This window comes from Pongo pygmaeus, chromosome 15 (assembly GCF_028885625.2).
Source record: "Pongo pygmaeus isolate AG05252 chromosome 15, NHGRI_mPonPyg2-v2.0_pri, whole genome shotgun sequence".
Classification (NCBI taxonomy): domain Eukaryota; kingdom Metazoa; phylum Chordata; class Mammalia; order Primates; family Hominidae; genus Pongo; species Pongo pygmaeus.
The window spans coordinates 45,725,395-45,745,032 of record NC_072388.2 but is presented as its reverse complement, the minus strand read 5'-3'; the positions used below and the strand labels follow the sequence as shown (position 1 = coordinate 45,745,032).

Sequence of the window (19,638 nt, the reverse complement as noted above, 5' to 3'; positions counted from 1 at the left end):
AATCTGTATACATTATATGCACACATGCGCACACACACACACCAGGGATATGTTCTGAGAAATGTGCCCTTAAATGATTTCATCATTGTATGAACATTGTAGAGCATACTTACGCAAACCTAGATGGTATAGCCCACTACACATCTAGGTAATATGGTATAGCCTATTGCCCGTAGACCACAAACTTCTACAGCACGTTACTATACTGAGTACTGTAGCAGTCGTAACACAGTGATATATGTCTGTGTATCTAAACATAGAAAAACTACAATAAAAATGTGGTATTATACTTTGTGGAACCACCATTTTATATGCAGTCTGTTGTGACCGAAACACGGTTATGCAGCACATGACTGTATGTATACTCTGTGTGTGTGTGTGTGTATAGATATTGTATTAGTCTGTTCCACACTGCTATGAAGAAATACCCAAGACAATAATTTACAAAAAAAGACATTTAATTGACTCACAGTTCTGCATGGCTGGGGAGGCCTCCAGAAACTTAAAATCATGGTTAAAGGCACTTCATCACAGGGCAGCGGGAGAGAGAAGAATGAGAGCTGAGTGGGGGGGGAGCCCTTATAAAACCACGAGGTCTTGTGAGAACTTATTATCACGAGGATAGCATGGGGGACACTGTCCCCATGATTCAATTACATCCCACTAGGTCCCTCCCACCACACATGGGGATTGTGGGAACTACAATTCAGGATGAGATTTGGGTGGGGACACAACCAAACCGTATCAGATACACACACACACACACACACACACACACACACACACACATATACATAGTTTAAAAATTTATATCCTTTGTTATTTTCATTTTTCAGGAGTTTGATAGAAAATGAGTGAGGAAGAGGTAAAAGAAAAATCCTGGGACAGTTTTTCCAGGACATATCAAGGTTCAAAAACTCTTTCTCTAGAATGACATGCAAAACCATCAGAATAATATTAGCAAAGATATATAAAACATGTAGTTGCATATATTTTAAAAAACTTAGTGAAGATGTAATGGATTCTAATTTGTGTGAGTAAATGAGTAAAAGCAAAATTTCACATTAGAATGAATGAATCTAAGTTTTATAGATAGCCTCATTCTTAGAAGTGTCCCATTTGAGGAAGTTGGCTGTAAGTATTCATTTTGTCTTTTATTATGAATGATTAAATAAGATTACCCATTATTCAAAAATTTCTATGTAGGGAAGATATGAAACATTTCCTGTCATCAATATTTGAACAAAATTTCCCATCGATTTATCAAAGAAAATAGTCCTTTTGAATTGATATCTGCAGAACTACAAATCATTTATATTGATGCTTTGTTCTTAATTATTGATGTCTAACAATGATTTAATTTCTCTTTTGTATAGCTTCACAGTAACCATTTCAGTTAGGTTGTGGTCATTGACAGACATATGCATATAATTAGTATTATCTATTGTTATGAGCTATCACTCATATAGTGCAGTCATACTATAGTTGTATTAGTAATATAAATTTTTGTTCATAAAGTGAAAAAATAATATGCTTTTCTAGCTTTAGTGCCTCCAAGTATATTGAGCAATTATTTTCCTTAAGGAACCACGTTTATATATATCTTCTGTATAGGATTTTTAAGATTTCTGGAACTTTCCAGAGAAAAAGATGACATCCAATATAGTTTTTAGTGTGTCTTTCCATCTGGGTTTTTGGATTAATTTGGTTTAATTCAAAGATTAAAGACAGAAAAATTGGACCAAATGGTGGAATAACCTCCTGTGGAAAACATGCTTCTGCTGTGAATATTTTTTAGATTAATTGATTTTTTAACTTGTGACTACTTGCTGTGACTTCAGTCTCAGTTAATAACTGATTAATCATAAGCCTATGGATTAATTGCACCAGTGCAGGTTGGGAGGTGAGTTAGCTGGTTTATGTCACTAGAGAAACTCGAGTGGTAGTGGAGAGTGGACTAAACAAATGCTTCCATAATTTAGTGAACTGAACTCAAGCGAAGCTATTTAGTGTATAATAACTAACTTTGGAGTTTTTTTAAATTAATTAATTAATTTATTATTATTATACTTTAGGTTTTAGGGTACCTGTGCGCAATGTGCAGGTTAGTTACATATGTATATATGTGCCATGCTGGTGCGCTGCACCCACTAACTCGTCATCTAGCATTAGGTATATCTCCCAATGCTATCCTTTCCCCCTCCCCCTTTAAGGTTAAGAAAGTGTATGCCTTGATGTAAATATAAGGAAGGGTCAAAAATAATTTTAAGTTTTCTAGCCTAGAATCCTAGAAGCTTAAATGAAAACCTTCTCAAAAATAGGGACACACAACTGATAAAATAAATCTTGGCCAGGTGTGATGGCTCATGCCTATAATCCCACACTTTGGGAGGCTAAGGTGGGCAGATCACTTGAGGTTAGGTGTTTGTGACCAGCCTGGCCACCATGGTGAAACCCCGCCTCTACTAAAAATACAAAAATTAGCTGGGGTAGTGGCACGCACCTGTAATCCCAGCTACGCCGGCGGCTGAGGCATGAGAATCGCTTAACCTGGGAGGCGGAGGTTGCAGTGAGCAGAGATTGCGCCACTGCTCTCCAGCCTGGGCGACAGAGAGAGACTCTGTCTCAAAAAAAAAAAAAAAAAAAAAAAAAACAGAAAAGAATTGTAAAAAAATTCATATAAAAAATGTCGCAAGACCCTTGGGGTGTCGCTTTGCCAGCCAGAAACCTCTGTGGCCAGTGGCACCTTTGCCCAAGTTTTGCTCAGGTTCACTGGGTTGGTTTTGCCCTCTCGGCCTGTTAGGCTGTGCTCAGCTTGCGCTACCGGCCTGGATCTCACACCTGTCAAGGGTGAGCCAGGCATGGAACGGTGAGGGCTGTGTGAGCAACCACAGGGTCTGGCCACTGTGTACAGCCAGGCATGCCAGCTGTGGCGGGGTGGGCAAGTCCCGGCATGGGCATTGGCTCCCTGCTAGGCCGCAGCTGGAGCAGGCGTACTGCAAGCGGCTTTCACTGCAGACACTGGGGAACGTGGTGGTGCCCGGAATCTTGGAGACGCGAGGAACTGCAGAGCTCCAAAGAGAGTGTCACAGCTCTGACTTGGGGAGCTCCTAGGTCTGGGATTCCCGAAGGACCATGGCTCTTCTCTGTTTCTGTCTTTTCTTCTCATCATCCGCAATGTGGCGAGCAGGGGGGCATGTTTCAGTCCTGTTTGTGTTACAGCTCTTTCAGTCCTGCCATTCGGAAGGTCCGGAGTTCTTGTCCCGCATCCAGGAAGCATGAGGTACAAGGACAACTACAGGCGTGAGCAAGGCGAAGAGGAGCTTTATTGAGCAATAGTACAGGTCTCAGGAGACTTGAAGTGGGTAGCTCCTTTCGCAGGCAGGTCATTGCAGCATCTGTGCGGCCCTCAGCAGAGAGGAGACTCAGAGCCGGTAGCTCCTATCTGCAGGCAGGTTGTCATGATGAGTGTACAGCTCTCAGTGGAGAGGAGACCCACAGTGTGTAGCTCTTTTCCCTCGGCAGGTTATCCTGTTGTCTGTCCCAGTCTGGCTGAGTCTGGGATTTTAATGGGCTTCAGAGGGGAGGAAGTGCGTGCTGATTGGTCCATGGGCAGCCATGGGCAACCCTGGAAAAAGCACCAGAAGTTCTCACTTTGGTAGAGGGAACTGGAAGCCTGGGCCCCATGCTACAGAGTCCATGGTTTGAAGGTGGGATTTCACAGGGGTCCTGCCCCTTTCCGCCCAGGAGCCTATCTGCCTCCTGCCCGCTTCATGGCGCCCTGGCTGTTCATGCTAGGGGGTGCCTGCAAGGCTGGTGCCGAGTGGCCCTCAGCCCCATCTTGTCCTCTCTGCTGTACTTGTCACCACCTAAAGTCCGGAGGTGGGTGAGGCAGTGAGAGGCTGGTGTGTCAGTACCGACCCTAGCACCCACACACCAGGCCTGGTCATGACAGTGCTTGGGCCGGACCACAACTTTGCTCCAAAATTGGAGCAGGTGCTGGGAGCCGGGAGAGGCCAGGCAGTGGAACCAGGCACTTCCAAGCATGCAGGGGCAGGGGGGCTTCACGGGCCAAGAGCACAGGGATGTCCGGGTCCACTGCTGCGGCTGGGTGGCTGCAGCTGCGCCTGGGATCACAGGGCTCCCACCCCACCAACTTGGAAGGGGACAGGAATCCTGCCTGTTCCCGGCTCCCGCAGTTTCTATGGAGTGCACAGCCCTAGCTGCATCTCCCCCACTGCGGTCGTCGTCTTTGCAGCAGCCACTCCAAATGGGGCCACTGCTGCTATCAAAGTATAACACTAAAATAATAATTATTTACTAAAAAATAGCTATTTCAAACATTGGGCCTTTTCCTAATGCTCCTTATGTTTTATTTTATCCTAGGAATTTAAATGCACTCAGCTTAAGGAAAAACAAACTCTCTCTGCTTAATGAAAAACAAAACTGGAACAAAACAAAACAAGACTCTCTTGATCACGTGTTGTCCTCTACTCCCCTAACTACTTTTTTTTATTTTTTATTTTTTTTGTTAGAGCCAAGTTTCTTGAAAGGATGATACCCATTAATCTCTTTATGTTTTTACTTGACTTTCACTCTGTAGAGTACAGGAAAATGCTAGACCCATCACTTCACTGACTCAACTCTGGCAAAGGTCACCAGTGATTTATTACTTGCCACATTTAAAGTCACTTTCCAGTTCTGTTGTCTTTTCACCACTTATTCTGCTCTCCAACCTCTCCATGGCTGTGGAAGTGCTATTTTATTTACTATTGACTTGTTTTGACTCAACCTCTCTTCTTCTTTATCACTTTTTCCTTAGTCTTTTACAAAGCCCTCCCGCCCAACTTTTTTTTTTTTTTTTTTTTTTTTTTTTAGCTTCTTTTCTTTTCTTTTTTTGCCTGTACTTACTGCTGCCCAGGCCTCTCTCACTGGTCCTTCCCTTTTTCCATTCTGCATACTCCTCAAGTGGTCCATTCCCCTTCACAGCATACCGATGACTCCTAAATCCATATCTGTAGCTCAGACTTATTCTGGTTGTAGGTCATGCACATTGCAACTGGAGGAGCTGCATCAACCAAACAGAACTCAACTTTCTTACCTTTTACAACTCCCATCCCACTCCACCCACAGCCAGGTAAAGTTCTCTCTTTACATTTCATGTTTCAGTTAGTGCACTGTCTACCCAACTGCCAAATCCAGGTCCTTAGAGACCTTTTTTTAACTCCCACCTTTTGCCCAGCCCAGTTTCTAATCACTCACCTAGTTCAGTTAAGCCTCCTCTCCATGCCCATTGTCATCCTTATTTCAAAGCCCCTGTCATTGTTCATCTCAGTTGTTGCCACAACCTTCTTACTGATCTCCTTACCACTCTTTTTACCACCTCCAAATCTCTTCTCCAGAAGGAGCTAGGATGATCTTTCTAAAGCAAAAGCCTGGCTAAAAAAGTAATGGAATGGATTTTCTTTAGCATAGATGGTGCTACTAATGATTTGGTCCATTTTTGTCTCTCAAACATCATACCAAATTACTATTCCTCAGTACCCAGAAGTCTTTTCTAGCTTTGCTGGATATCTGATATTGGCTCTGATATCTCAGAACTTCATGTGTGCTACTTCCTACTCTTCACATGTATACATTACTGTATACTTGTGAAGAATTTTGGCCCCTGTTGAATAATAAAAGTCATATGCACTTAAAATAACATTTTGTAATTATTTAATTTATTATCTGGCATACTCTCTTCATAATTTAGGATTTATTTCAGACATCATCTTTTCAGGAAGCCTTTACTATTCTTTCCAGAAAGAAATAGTTGTCTGTATTTGGCTTACATCTCTATAGGATCATTTATTTAATTGTGTTGTGTTTTTTTTTCATCTTATTCATTTATTTTCCTTTTTTGACTCATGAACTGTAGGCTACTTGTAAACTGAGTTATTTATATAATGTTTAGCATATTGTAGACATGTAAAATATGCATGAAAATAATAAACATAAACATTTTAGATTAAGACATATTTGATAATACTCATCGGGTTACATATATACTGGCAAATTACTTCATCTCTCTGAAACTTGACTCCTAGGACATTAAAAGAGATGAGGTTTCTATAAAAATGAAATTAGTTGGCATATGTAAAGTTTCTTCCAAAACATCCTGGCCCAAAATAGGTATTCAATAAATATTAGGCATATCATTCATTAGTTGATTATTTGTACACCATGTCCTGAACACCTACATGCTGAGATTAATAGAAACTCAAAAAAAATATTGCAAAGTAAAACTGGGCAAGTAGATAATTCTTATAGGTTATACAAAGAAAAACTGTGGAAAAGTTCAGATTGTCTTGGAATATTTCTCTTACTGTTACATCAAAACCTATGTCAAATTTTTTCATGCCACAAATTCTTTTGGGAGACAATTGGGAGACAGTTATTTCTAGAGTTGAGGAAAACAGCATATATTACATTAATTTTCTTAAACTGACTTTAATCTCCTAGTGTTCAGCCAAAAAAAGTTTCAAGAAAATTAGTTTAGTTATAAAGGAGTAGCCACTGCATTTAAATGAAAAAACAAATTTTTCTTATATTATTATTATGATACATATCAATTTCCTTGCTGAAAACTGACATTGACTATATTCATGACAGATTAATCTTCCTTTATATTTATTAGGTTATTGAGTATGCCTATTATATTGGTTTTTAAGAATATAAATATAAGATATGAGTCCTATACAAATAGAAATATATTTTATAGGAAACCATGTTATTGAAATATATTTAAAATAAATATATATCAAATAAGACACTCAATTATTTACATTACTGTATATATGTGAAGAATTTTGGCCCCAGTTTAATAATAAAAATCATATGCTCTTAAAATAACATTTTGTAATTATTTAATATCTAGATATTTGAATTTCACACATTTAGCCTATAAAATTAAATTTATTTTAAAGAGAAATATAAATAAAATAACAATAGTAGAAAAGAATTCAGTGTGGTTGTGTAATATTATCAGGGTCATAAAGTATGAAAATTGACTGTTGAATAAACATAGAGACATATTTTATGCTCCCTGAACTACATTTAAAAGCTAGAGAAAATTATGAATAGTAACTTCAAGTTCTTATGATAAAACTGTGTAGCAGGTGCTTTTCCTTCCTGGAAGCGTTGGAAGATGTTGGCTCTCAAGTCAGCCCTTCTAACGGAATTGTCCTCAGCTGGCAAGAGCCACCTCAGTTTGGGAATTGCTAATGCAGTGAAGCATCAATATCCTTTGTAGGAAAACTCTGTAGGGCCACTCTGAAAGGCCTTCTCAACTCAACAGCTCCATCTGACTTATTTGGAAGTAATGCATCACAGTTGAACTCATTCCACTGCCTAATCCCTCTTTTTTTAAAACACTACCACATGAGTTGATTCTGAGGGCACTCTCCAACAAACTTCCAAAATGCATGTCTTCATCAAAGAATCAGATTTCCAAAGAACCCATTCTAGGTGACCTGAGGAAGATAACTTTAAAATGGAATTTTAGAGGTGGATCACTCAGCAGCCAACTAGCTGGCTGCAGTGAGGGCCCCATTGCTGTTGGCAGGTAGCCACTGATAGCTCTTTTTTTTTGAGACAGAGTCCTGCTCTGTCACCCAGGCTGGAGTACAGTGGCACAATCTCGGCTCACTACAACCTCTGCCTCCCGGGTTCAAGCGATTCTTGTGCCTCAGCCTTCTGAGTAACAGGGATTACAGGCATGTGCCACAATGTCCAGCTAATTTTTATATTTTTAGTAGAGACAAGGTTTCACCATGTTGGCCAGGCTGGTCTTTAATTTCCTACCTCAGATGATCCACCTGCCTTGGCCTTCTAAAGTGCTGGGATTACAGGCATGAGCCACCATGCCCAGCCAACCACTGATAGCTCTTGATTGCTATAGTGGGAAGTTGTTAAAATCTTCACCTGTGATAAGGATAGGTGGTGATGAAAGGTAATGCCCTGTGAGTTCAATATTTCAGGCTTCTGAGGAATTCAGAGGAAAGTAATAATTATAAGGACAATGGAATCAAGTTCTGCTGGGTTCCTTTTACGCAGTGGAGAAAAAAAAAAGAAAGGCTGAGTGTAATTAATCATCACTTGACCGTGGTATGTGAGCATAAGACCTCTTTGGCAAAATACAAAGAGATTCTTATCTTCTGCAGTCAAAGTTAATAAAAGCAGATAATAAGGCTTAGGACTTATTTAAAAATATAACAGAATTTCAAGAGGCCTGCATTCTCAGCTATGCCAGAGTCTGAACCCTGGTTGGGAACAAGGGGAATCTTACGGGAGGTTACATCTGGGTTTATGGACTCCACAACCTTGAAGCCTCAAATTATCCTAAGCCATCTGGACCTATGGAAGTTGCCTATTCCTCCCAATTAGAGGCAGTCATTTCCATCTTGCTTGAAGATGATACAGAAACTTCTTCCCTTGGAAGTAACTCACACCCTTCTTGGGATATAACCCTACCTCTATTCTGGCCACCAGATCCGTATAGGGTCAATAGATAACATTACTTGGCTCTGGAATTGTTGGGCTTCTAAGAGAGGAAAAAGATTATGCTTTAAATTAGCTGTAGACCCCAGCCAGGAGTTAGGGAAGTATGTATGGAGCTAGATGCTGAGGCTGCTGGATGAGATGGGATGGAGAATAAGAGATTGAATAAAATTGAGGATGGAAAATAGGATCAAGTGAGGATAGTGACACAGATTATTGATATGGGAACATTCCACCATGATACAAGATTTAATGCTTAGACAAGGACAGCAGGAAATAGTGTTATACACTGCTAGGATGGCTCATGGAAGCTTGGGGAAAGCAATGGTCTCCACTAAATAAAGTATAAATGCCCAAACTGCTGTGCCGACAGTGAAAAAAGGACCCAATGACTCAGAGAAGTGGGAATGCTAAAGTGAATATATCATATAAGTTCCAGAAATATCATCAGCTCACTTTTTCTTTGTAAAGGCTTGGAGAACACCTCCTTGACTAAAGCAGTAAGAATGTGCTGATGGCTGAGACACAAGCATCATTAAGAAGCTCAATGGTGACTGGACTGTCCTCTATAGGCAAATGTTAATAGCAGTAGATGCTATTATAGAATTGGCCTCTCTCGTAACAGCGGGGATGACAGATTTTCAAAATAACAGAGGCTAGGAGGTAGTTCTTAGTTGTCACAAGAAAAGTAGGCACATTTATTTTTTGTTTTTTGTTTTTGTTTTTGAGACAGTGCTCACTCTGTCCCCCAGGTTGGAGTGCAGTGGTGTGATCTTGGCTCACTGCAACCTCTACCTCCCGGGTTCAAGCAATTCTCCTCCCTCAGCTTCCCGACTAGCTGGGACTACAGGTGCCCGCAACCATGCCCGGCTGATTTTTGTATTTTTGGTAGAGATGGGTTTCACCATGTTGGCCAGGCTTGTCTGGAACCCCTGACCTCAAATGATCCACCCAACCTCAGCCTCCCAAAGTGCTGGGATTACAGGTGTGATCCACTGTGCCCAGCCAGGCACATTTATCTTAATGAATGGCTTGTTCAAATGTATCTAAGACTCCAGAATCACAGAGAGCTATGGAGATGGTTAACAGAACACAGCATCTCTAGGGGAAAATAAGTGGACAGCCAACAAACTGTTGCGCAATCTACACAATTAAAAACGGGTGAATAAGAGTGTGCATATGGCTACCTAATAAAAAGCCACGATCCTTGTCCAATTTCTGTACCTGAGGCAATTTTCAAATTTTGAGCTCGTTGACTGAAGACTTCAACTGAATCACCAGAAAGAACCCCAAAACACCATAGCAAATGTATGTGGTAATTATTCTCTCAGTTCTTTCTACAAAAAACCTACATCCATTTACTTGAATAATCATAGACTAGGGAAAATGGACTCCTGAGATACTCTGAGAAATGTCATACACAGGATCCAAATTGACCTGGATATCAGGATTCCGGAGTGGGCACATTGCCATGGATTATCTGGTCATACGTACTATATCAACTAAAAATGCCAACTTAATAGAGTGATAGAATGGCCTTTTAGAGAGGGCAATTGAGTCTTAGAGAGAAAATATTCAGTAAGGAGTGGGTGCTACCCTCCAGGATGCAGTTAAATTCTAAATCAATGACCATTATTATATGCTGCTTTTTCTCCTTATAGAATACACAGGTCCAAGAACCAAGAAGTGACCTCACTACCATCACATCCAGTGACCTACTGGGGGATTGCTTTCCTTCCCGCAACTCTGGGCTCTGCCAGTTTAGAGATCCCAGTTCCCAGAAAGGGAAAAAGCTTCCATTAAGTGACATAGCAAGAGTCCCATTAATCTTTAAGCCGTGGCGTCAACTCAGTAACTTTAGGCTTCTGTGTCAGGAAGCAGCAGATAAGAGGAGTCACTATCCTGGTGGGAGTGACCAGCCTATATGAGGCTGTTGGTAGGACTGTTGTTATATAGTGAGGCAGGAAACAATATGTTTGATACCCAGTTAATGCAGTGAGTCATTTCTCAGTATTCTCTTGTCCAATTTTGGTCATAAACAGACAAGTACATCAGCTTTGGTTTGAGAACATATTATGATCAAGGGCTCAAATCTGACAAAATTCTAGTAATGCAACTAGGTAAGCTACCTATACCAAAAAATGTACTAGCGCAGGGTGAGAGGAATCTAGAATGGCAATAGTAGAAGGAGATGATGGATATAGTCCTACTATAGTTCCTTTTGAAAGTTTTTCCAGAGAGAGACTAACCAGAGTCTTGGAGTAGCTTTTCCCGGAGATTTATCACACCTAGCAAGTAGATCTGACTGGATACTGCGGTGCACCAGTTAGATCCCTTCCCCAGAACTGAAGCACTCATTCCTCCCGCTGCTGAGAGTATTAGCAGATGATTGCTATCAGCTAAAATTGCTATCTCTAGAAATAAGCCAAACAGAGCAGGCCCTCTCAAGGTTATGTCTCCTAGCAAGGAGTAGCACAAATTGAATGACCTGTTGATAGGGGAGGTGGTGGGTGTATAAAGGCTTAGCCCCTTTGGCTCAGGGCAGGGCAGCTTTGAGGGGATATCCCAGCTCAGAGAGTTCTGCAAAGCTACAGAGACCTTTTGTAATTCAACCCTCCGCTTGATCAGTCCTACTTCTTTCACTCTCTCACGTGTTGATCTGTAAGATACTTCCCAGAACCACTTCTGCACACACATCTCTGAATCTGTTTTCTCAGAAACCTGTCCTAAATCAAATACAAATATTCAATATATATTTAGTAATATAAAGAATATATATTAAAATAGATTTAAGTGATATGTGTGTATATATTACTTGCATTATATATTATTATATATGTAAGTATGTATATCTACACGTGCATACATGTGGGCACACACAAACATATATAATCTCCCTTAAAATTGTATATTTTTAGCTGTGCTATCATTTCACTTGTCTTAAAGAAATCTTGTTTTGGCATGTTGTTTTTAAATCTGAAATGCAAAAAACACTTAGAAATTTCTAAACATGAGTCAATTCAACAGATAATCTAGCCAATACTATAAGCCATTGTCACAAAATTCGAATCCTGAAAACCAATGACCCAAAAGTCATCCAGACCAGGGAAGAACAGGTTTGGTTTATTCCTGACTGAGTCTGTTGACACCACCACCTAACAAGAAAAGAGCTGGGGATACATCAAGAAATGGGTGTTGGAAAGTACAAACCTATTAACTGTTTGGAAGTCATCATTGTTACACTGTTTACCATCAAATTCTGTTTTGTTCCTGAGCTTTCTGAATTCAGAATTGAATTTTTACAACATATACAGCTCATAACTTCTAAAAATAAGCCTGTGACTAAAGAGATTATGTTTTGAACAAGAAAAAAAATAAATTGTTTACAATTGAATCAGAGTATCTTTTATCAAGTCACTAAGGCTAAATTCAATTAATCAATATATATGATGTATATGAAAGGCTAATCACCAAATTAATGAATATTTGATAGATTTTAAAAATCTCAAAACATTTTATGATAATGATGCTGGTATCCCTAAATATCCGAACTTAATAAAACCAGACAGCTTATATCGCTGCACAGCTAATAGAGTGAATTTAAATGGAAAGTTCCTTTAAGCTTTACCAAAAAGCAGCAGTTGTTCTGTAAATTTACACTACTAAAATTAGAGGCCTTTGAGGTAGCTGTGAAAATATTCTGATGTTGGAAGAAAAAAAAAAACCCTCAGAATGTTGCAAAACTAGAAATCAAAGTAGGGCTGTCAAGCGAATCACATTTGAAAAAAACTTTTTAAAAAATGGGGAAATTTTGGATTCTGTTCTTTACTTTGATTCTCTAGGGTAGCTATTACTTCACTACTTTGGTTGGCATTTTATTATGTTAACACATCAGAGAGAATCTTTTCTAAGGAACAATGTCTTTTAAATATTCAGGGTAGCATATGCTCACACACTTCACTATTCTTATGTCCATATAAATACTGTAGGTTATTTCCAGGCCTTTGTTAAAGTTTTTGTCATGTAGAAGCGTTTGATAGTCTGGACAATGGGCAAGTGGCATTTTACCTATTTATAATAAGAGTTGAATGTATTATGAATTGGTGAAATAAAAACAAGAAAACAGCATAGAATCAATAGGAGTTTAAATGAGACTCCAATAATGATAGTAATAATATTATTATTAATAATAGTAATAGCTAACTTTTATTAAGCATTCATTAAAAGTAATGTCAAAAACTGAAATTACTTTTGCACCAACTTAATACTATGTGTCCAGGGCTTTATGGACTATCTCATTTAATCCTTCAACAGCCTAAATAATATGGTATCGTTATCATTCCAATCTGCTGACAAGGAAATTGAAGACCCCAAAGTTAAGTAACCTTTCTTGGTTATAATTAAAAGGGGTAAACTGGGTGAAGGTGGTAATGAACACAGCAGGTTTTGCATCATACTTAAAGTGTGTACTAAGTTTATACTAGCACATGGAACTAAAAGCTTGCTGCTTTAAGGCAAGTACACTTTTAAAATTTATTTTTCGCTTAAGAAAAGAACCTGGAATATGCCATATCAGGGGTTGGCAAATTATGGCCCATTAGCCAAAGCTGGTTGAGGAGTGTCTGTATTTATAAATAAAGTTTTATTGGAACTCAGCAACATTCGTTATTAATTTACCTATTGTGTTTGGCTGCTTTCACACTGCAATGGTAGAGATGGGTAGTTGAAACAATCATTTGAACCACAAAGCCCAAGGTATTTATAAATTGACCTTTTTCAGAAAATGCTGAGCCTCTACTGTACAGTCTTTCTTTAGGATACATGCAAAATGACACATAATTAGTTCCAATATCCAGTAATAGAAACAGGAGTGCCTTTTAATAATGCCTTTTAGCACTCTTCAAATAACAAATATAATCTGGAATATAAAATTTGAGATAACATTTGGTCCTGTGCAAGATCATATTTTGGTACTATACATATTCTAATAATTTATAAAGATAATTTTTAAATTATTTTTAATATATCAGTTATAAATAATTGGAAAAAGAAGTATATTAAGACAAAGAAGTCTAGTATAGTAGTTCACGCCTGTAATCTAGCACTTTGGAGACTGAGGTGGGAGGAGCGCTTGAAGCCAGGAGTTTAAGACCAGCCTGGACAACATAGCCAGTCCCTGTCTGTACAAAGAAAAAAAAAAAAATTAGCCGGGCATGGTAGCACATGCCTGTAGTCTCAGCTACTCAGGAGACTGAGGTAGGGGGATGGATTGGGTTCAGGAGGTTGAGGCTGCAGTAAGCTCTGATTGCGCCACTGGACTTCAGCCTGGTTGACAGAACAAGACCCTGTTTTAAAAAAAGAAAAAAGAGAAAGAGTAAGTCAAGCAGCTTGATATTAATTTTTTTTGTCACTGAGATTCATTGTTTTGGCTAAGCTCTTGAATTTGAGTGTTTTAAATTTTTATCTCTCTCATGGAACTCTGTTTTATGTGGCTATTGACAAAGAGTTGGAAATATACAAGATTAATTTTACTCTATCAACAAATAGAGATACTAATATACTTTACTTCTTATCATTGGAAACGTCTTTGTAAATGAATTCAATAAGCTGAGTGAAAAAAAAGTACCTAGTGGTAAGTAATACAATCAATGAGGAATATGCATTTTTGGTGGGTTATATAAGCACAATACTTTAAAAGTCATCTGTCTCATAACATTGCCATTTGGTTGTTTTTATTTCCTCTAGATTTGGATGATCCAGTAGTAACTGTTCATCAAAGTATAGGTGAAGCTAAAGAACAATTTTACTATGAGAGAACAGTGTTCCTCCGGTGTGTTGCCAATTCCAATCCTCCTGTTCGGTATAGCTGGAGACGTGGCCAGGAGGTCTTGCTGCAAGGATCTGATAAAGGAGTTGAGATTTATGAACCATTCTTTACCCAGGTATGAATTAAGGTACAGTATTTCCACCCTACTCTGCTAGGATACTTTCCTAATTCAGGCAGCATGAATTCATAGCTATTTGAAAAGGTAGTTTCTCTATTCTGGCCTTTCAAAAACCAATGTGTGCTTGACTTAAAGATTAGAGAACTTAAATATAAAGGACAACTTATTTTTATGTGGTTAGTTAAATTTAAAATGTTAACTTTTGAAAACTTTTTTTAGCTTACTATGTCCTAACTTTTTTTTAATCTATAAGTTTTCCTATGTTTCACTATAATGTACATAGTTATACATTTTGCTAGCTGATTTGGGTTTTGTGGAAAGTATTTCTCAAAAGGAGAGATTTTGATTTCCCCATTTGCAAATGGTGAATAACTATTAAAAAAATGAAACCTGTTTGAAATTTATTTGGCTTTAGTTTTAGGAAAGATATGTCTTTAATTTCCTTTAGTCGTGTTTGTTTTTGACTTGGTTTAGAAATAGAGCTTTAAGTATGCTAAAAATAAAAATATTTAATGAGTCATTAAAAATGTATTTAATAAAAGTTGAATTAATTTTACATAGAGTGAATGTAATATGAAACATTCTTGTGTAATACACAAAGAGTAAGGAATTAATAAGTCTTGAGGAAGATATTGAAATTTGTGCGAATATTTGCATGCTGTTATTATAAAGGTTTTTTGATGAAAGAAGCATAAACCTAAATTAACAATGAAAAAGTTTTAAATAAAAAAATATTTGGACAAATGTTCAAAAGTATTGTGACAGTGAAAAATAATTTTTAAAATTATACAAATTGGCTGGGCGTGGTGGCTCATGCCTGTAATCTCAGCATTTTGGGAGGCTGAGGCTGAGATGAGGTCAAGAGATTGAGATGATCCTGGCCAACATGGTGAAACCCCATCTCTACTGAAAATACAAAAATTACCTGGGCATGGTGGCACATGCCTGTAATCCCAGCTACTCAGGAGGCTGAGGCAGGAAAAATCACCTGAACCCGGGAGGCAGAGGTTGCAGTGAGCTGAGATTGCGCCATTGCATTCCAGCCTGGCAAAAGAGCGAGACTCCATCAAAAAGACAAAAAAAAAGAAATTACATAGATCACAAGATAGGCAGGAATTTGACACATCGTACATACATTTCAGATATCTATATATCCCTAACTAGGGAAATGTGTAACTAATCTTTAATTATTATAAATATTTTACTTCACAGTTTTAAAGATTAATACAGCTTTCATATCTAAACTCTAATAACATAAGGTTATTTTGACTTTGTAAATATCCCGGCATCCCATTTTTCACCATTGAATATATTTCCTTATATGGTAAACTAAGGCCTGAGCTCCTTCAGATTAATATAATTACCAACATTTAGACATTAACTGTGGAATAATGCAGTGATTATATGGTAACATCTGCACACATCATATATATTCCTGTTTTGCAAATAGATTGTAAATAAAAATATGTATTCTTTATTTTTTAAAAGGTATAGAACAGTTTTAACTTGCCAAAGTATAAATCTCTGAAACTGAGCATTGCACATGTATTACTAGTCAGTTCACCGTAACATAGTACCTAAATGAAGCCTGTTCTAATCTGATTGTCTCTTGATTTAGGCCACTATGACACTAAGTGTTCCCTGCCAGGAGGCAGGACTGAATTTTCCCCCATACATTCCGCAATACTTTAATGCATTCTTCAATTATGACTAAAATGATTCTTTTAGTTTAAAATATTATCCAGATAAATGATCATCTATTACATATTTTATTTTTCTATTGTCAATTTATTTTTAAAATACAGACATTATTAAGATTTAGAAAACATGTTTTCCTCTAGAATCTTGTAAAACATAGCATTTATAGATAATGAGGAAATTCTAAACATCTTTTCTCTATATGGCTATTTCCTTCCGTTTGTTTGTTTGTTTGTTTTTGAGATGGAGCCTTGCTCTGTCACCTGGGCTGGAGTGCAGTGACATGATCTCTGCTCACTGCAACTTCCGCCTCAGGGTTTAAGCGTTTCTCATGCCTCAGCCTCCTGAGTAGCTGGGATTACAGGCACCTGCCACCACACTGGGCTAATTTTTGTATTTTTAGTAGAGGTGGGGTTTCACCATGTTGGCCAGGCTGATCTCAAGCTCCTGACCTCAAGCAATCCACCTGCCTTGGCCTCCCAATGTGCTGGGATTACAGGTGTGAGCCACCGTGCCCGGCTATATGGCTATTTCTAACCTGCAAATGGGTCTAATCACTTGGAAATGAACACATGGGCCTTGGCCAGATTTTGGAAAAATCTTTCATACTATCAAAGTATTTAGGAATTTATTTTAAATTTATTAAACAAGCACAATCAAACTTTTAAAAAAATTGATACATTGTAATTGTCCATATTTATCTGGTATGATGTGATGTTTTGATACATGTCTACACATTGTATCATAATCAAATCAGGGTATTTAGCATATCCATTACCTGATACATTTATCATTTCTTCATGGTGAGAACATTCAAAACATTCTCTTCTAGCTGTATTGAAACATACAATACAATATTGTTAAATAGTCAACTTATTCTGCAATAGAACACTAGAATTTATTCCTCCAAAGTGTAACTTTGCACCTATTAACCAATCTCTCTCTATTCTCCCTCTCTCTAACCACTGCTAACGATTATTGTGCTCCCTAATTCTATGAGGTCAACTTCTTTAGATTCCACACATGAGTAGATAATATAGTATTTGTCTTGCTGGTACCTTAATTATTTTACTTAACATAATGTCCTCCAGATCCATTCATGTTGCTGGCTCTGGGACAGACCCATCATTTGCAGCAATGTGGATGGATCTGGAGGACATTATATTAGGTAAAATAAACATTCATCATTTTATAGCTGCATTCATTATTTCATAGCTGAATAGTATTCCATTATGTACATATTCCACATTTTCTTCATCCATTCATCTGTTGATGGACACTTAGGTTTATTCCATATTTTGTCTATTGTGAATAGTCCTGTGATAAATATGGAGGTGCAGGTATCTCCTTGACATACTGTCTTAATTTCTTTTGGATCTATCCAACAGTAGGATTGCTGGATCATATTATAGCTCTATTTTTAATTTTTTGAGGAACCGTTATACTGTTTTCCATAATGGCTGTACTAATTTGCATTGCCGCCAACAGTGTATAAGTGTTCCTCTTTCTCTGCATGCACACCAGAATTTGTTATTTTTTTTCCTTTTGATAATAGCCACTCTAATGGGAGGGAGGTGATAGCTCACTGTGGTTTTGTTTTGCATGTCCCTAATAATTAGTGATGTTGAGCATTTTTTCACATAGCTGTTGGTCATTTGTATGTATTCTTTTGAGTAATGTCTATTTACATCTTTTGCCCATTTTAAAATGAGATTTTTTTTTTTGCTATCGAGTTGAGTTCTGTGAATTTTCTAGATATTAACCTCTTATCAAATGCATAGTTTGCAAATATTTTCTCCCATTCTGTAAGTCGTTTCTTCACTGTGTTGATTGTTTCCATTCCTATGCCCAAACTTTTTAGTTCAATATAATTCTATTTCTCTATTTCTGTTTCAGTTGCCTGTCCCCAGACCAATGTCATGAAGCATTTCCCCTATGTTTTCTTCTAGTAGTTGTGTTATCTCAGGTCTTACATTTAAGTCTTGAATTCATTTTGAGTTGATGTTTGTATATGAGGAGAGATAGAAGTCTAGCTTTACTTTTCTGCATGTGAATATTCAAGCTTCCCAGCACTATCTACTGAAGACACATTGTCCGTTCCCTAACGTGAGATTTTAGCACTTGTGTTGAAAACTCATTGGCTGTAAGTGTGTTGATTTGGTTATGTGCTGTCTATTCCATTCCATTGGTCTATATGTCTATTTTTATGTCAGTACTATGCTGTTTTGATTACTATAGTATTGCAGAATATTTTGAAGTCAGATAGTATGATGCCAGCTTTGTTGTTTTTGCTCAAAATCGCTTTGGCTGTTTGGGATCTTTTGTGGTTTCATACAATTTTTGCATTGTGTTTTCCTATATCTGTGAAGAATTTCACTGGTATTTTAACAAGATTGGATTGAATCTGTGGATCACTTTGGATAGTACAGACATTTTAACAATGTTAATTCTTCCAATCCATTAACTTGTGATATCTTCCAATTTAATTGTATCCTCTTCGATTTTTCTCATCGATGTTTGATGGTTTGCATTGTATCAATCTTTCCCCTCCTTGGTTAAATTTATTTCTAGGTATTCTTTAGTTAGATAATACGGCAGAGGCCTTCTTAACACTGAGGACTCATCATCTCAGAGAAGCGGTCCCTGAAAAGCTGATACGATGTCTCATTCCTTCCTTTTTATACTTCCATATTGGGTTACTCTTTCCCTGTTTACTTTATCTTTTGCTTATTGTGCTAGTGTTTTCATGCCTCTCTCTCTCCATATATATATATATATATATAATGTTTGTATGTATATATGTATATATAACTTTATATAAACATATACATATATACTTCTTAGATGTTATTGATTTCTTGAACTACTGTTTCCCATACTGCCACGTGTACTCTATAATGAAAAAAACTTTTATGTTACTATTGTTTGTATTGGAGCACTTCAATAATATTTTAATTTTTAAATTTATCTCCTTAGGTTGATAGTCATTGGCCTTTGTGGCTTCATGACGTAAATAAGATTCAGTTAAAATAAGATCTAGTATATTCAAGATATGGGCATACATTTCCCAGAGACACAGAGGTCACTAGGCAAGGCTCCTCCTCTAATGTTTGTTGATCTATAAAGGAAAACTTAAGGTGATCAATAATTATGATATAAAATAAAAATCATTGTCAAAATAGAGGTACACAACACTGCTATGGAGGGAGCATTCAAGGTGGAGACATTAGCACGTGCAAGTAATGCAGAAGAAAGACAATGTCTCCAAACAGTATCTGTATCTCTGATTAGTTAGAACAATAATTAGTATGTGTGGAGAACAGGGAGCTGTGAAGCTGGGAAGGCATACTGGGAATATATGGTGGAAGGGTTCAGATAATAGATCGTATGTCTACTTAAGTTTTAATGTTAGAAAATGAAACTTCTTTTGAAGATATGTTTTCAATAATAATGT

General features: G+C 37.6%; 1 protein-coding gene across 1 annotated transcript in view; it reads left to right on the top strand.

Annotated features, from left to right (window-relative positions):
• Positions 1-19,638, top strand: part of MDGA2 (MAM domain containing glycosylphosphatidylinositol anchor 2) — an 831,762-nt gene that overhangs the window by 525,846 nt on the left and 286,278 nt on the right. Inside the window, exon 4 of the mRNA XM_054449174.2 lies at positions 14,287-14,483. Within this exon, the coding sequence (XP_054305149.2) occupies positions 14,287-14,483 (197 nt within the window). The remainder of the gene's footprint in view (positions 1-14,286; positions 14,484-19,638) is intronic.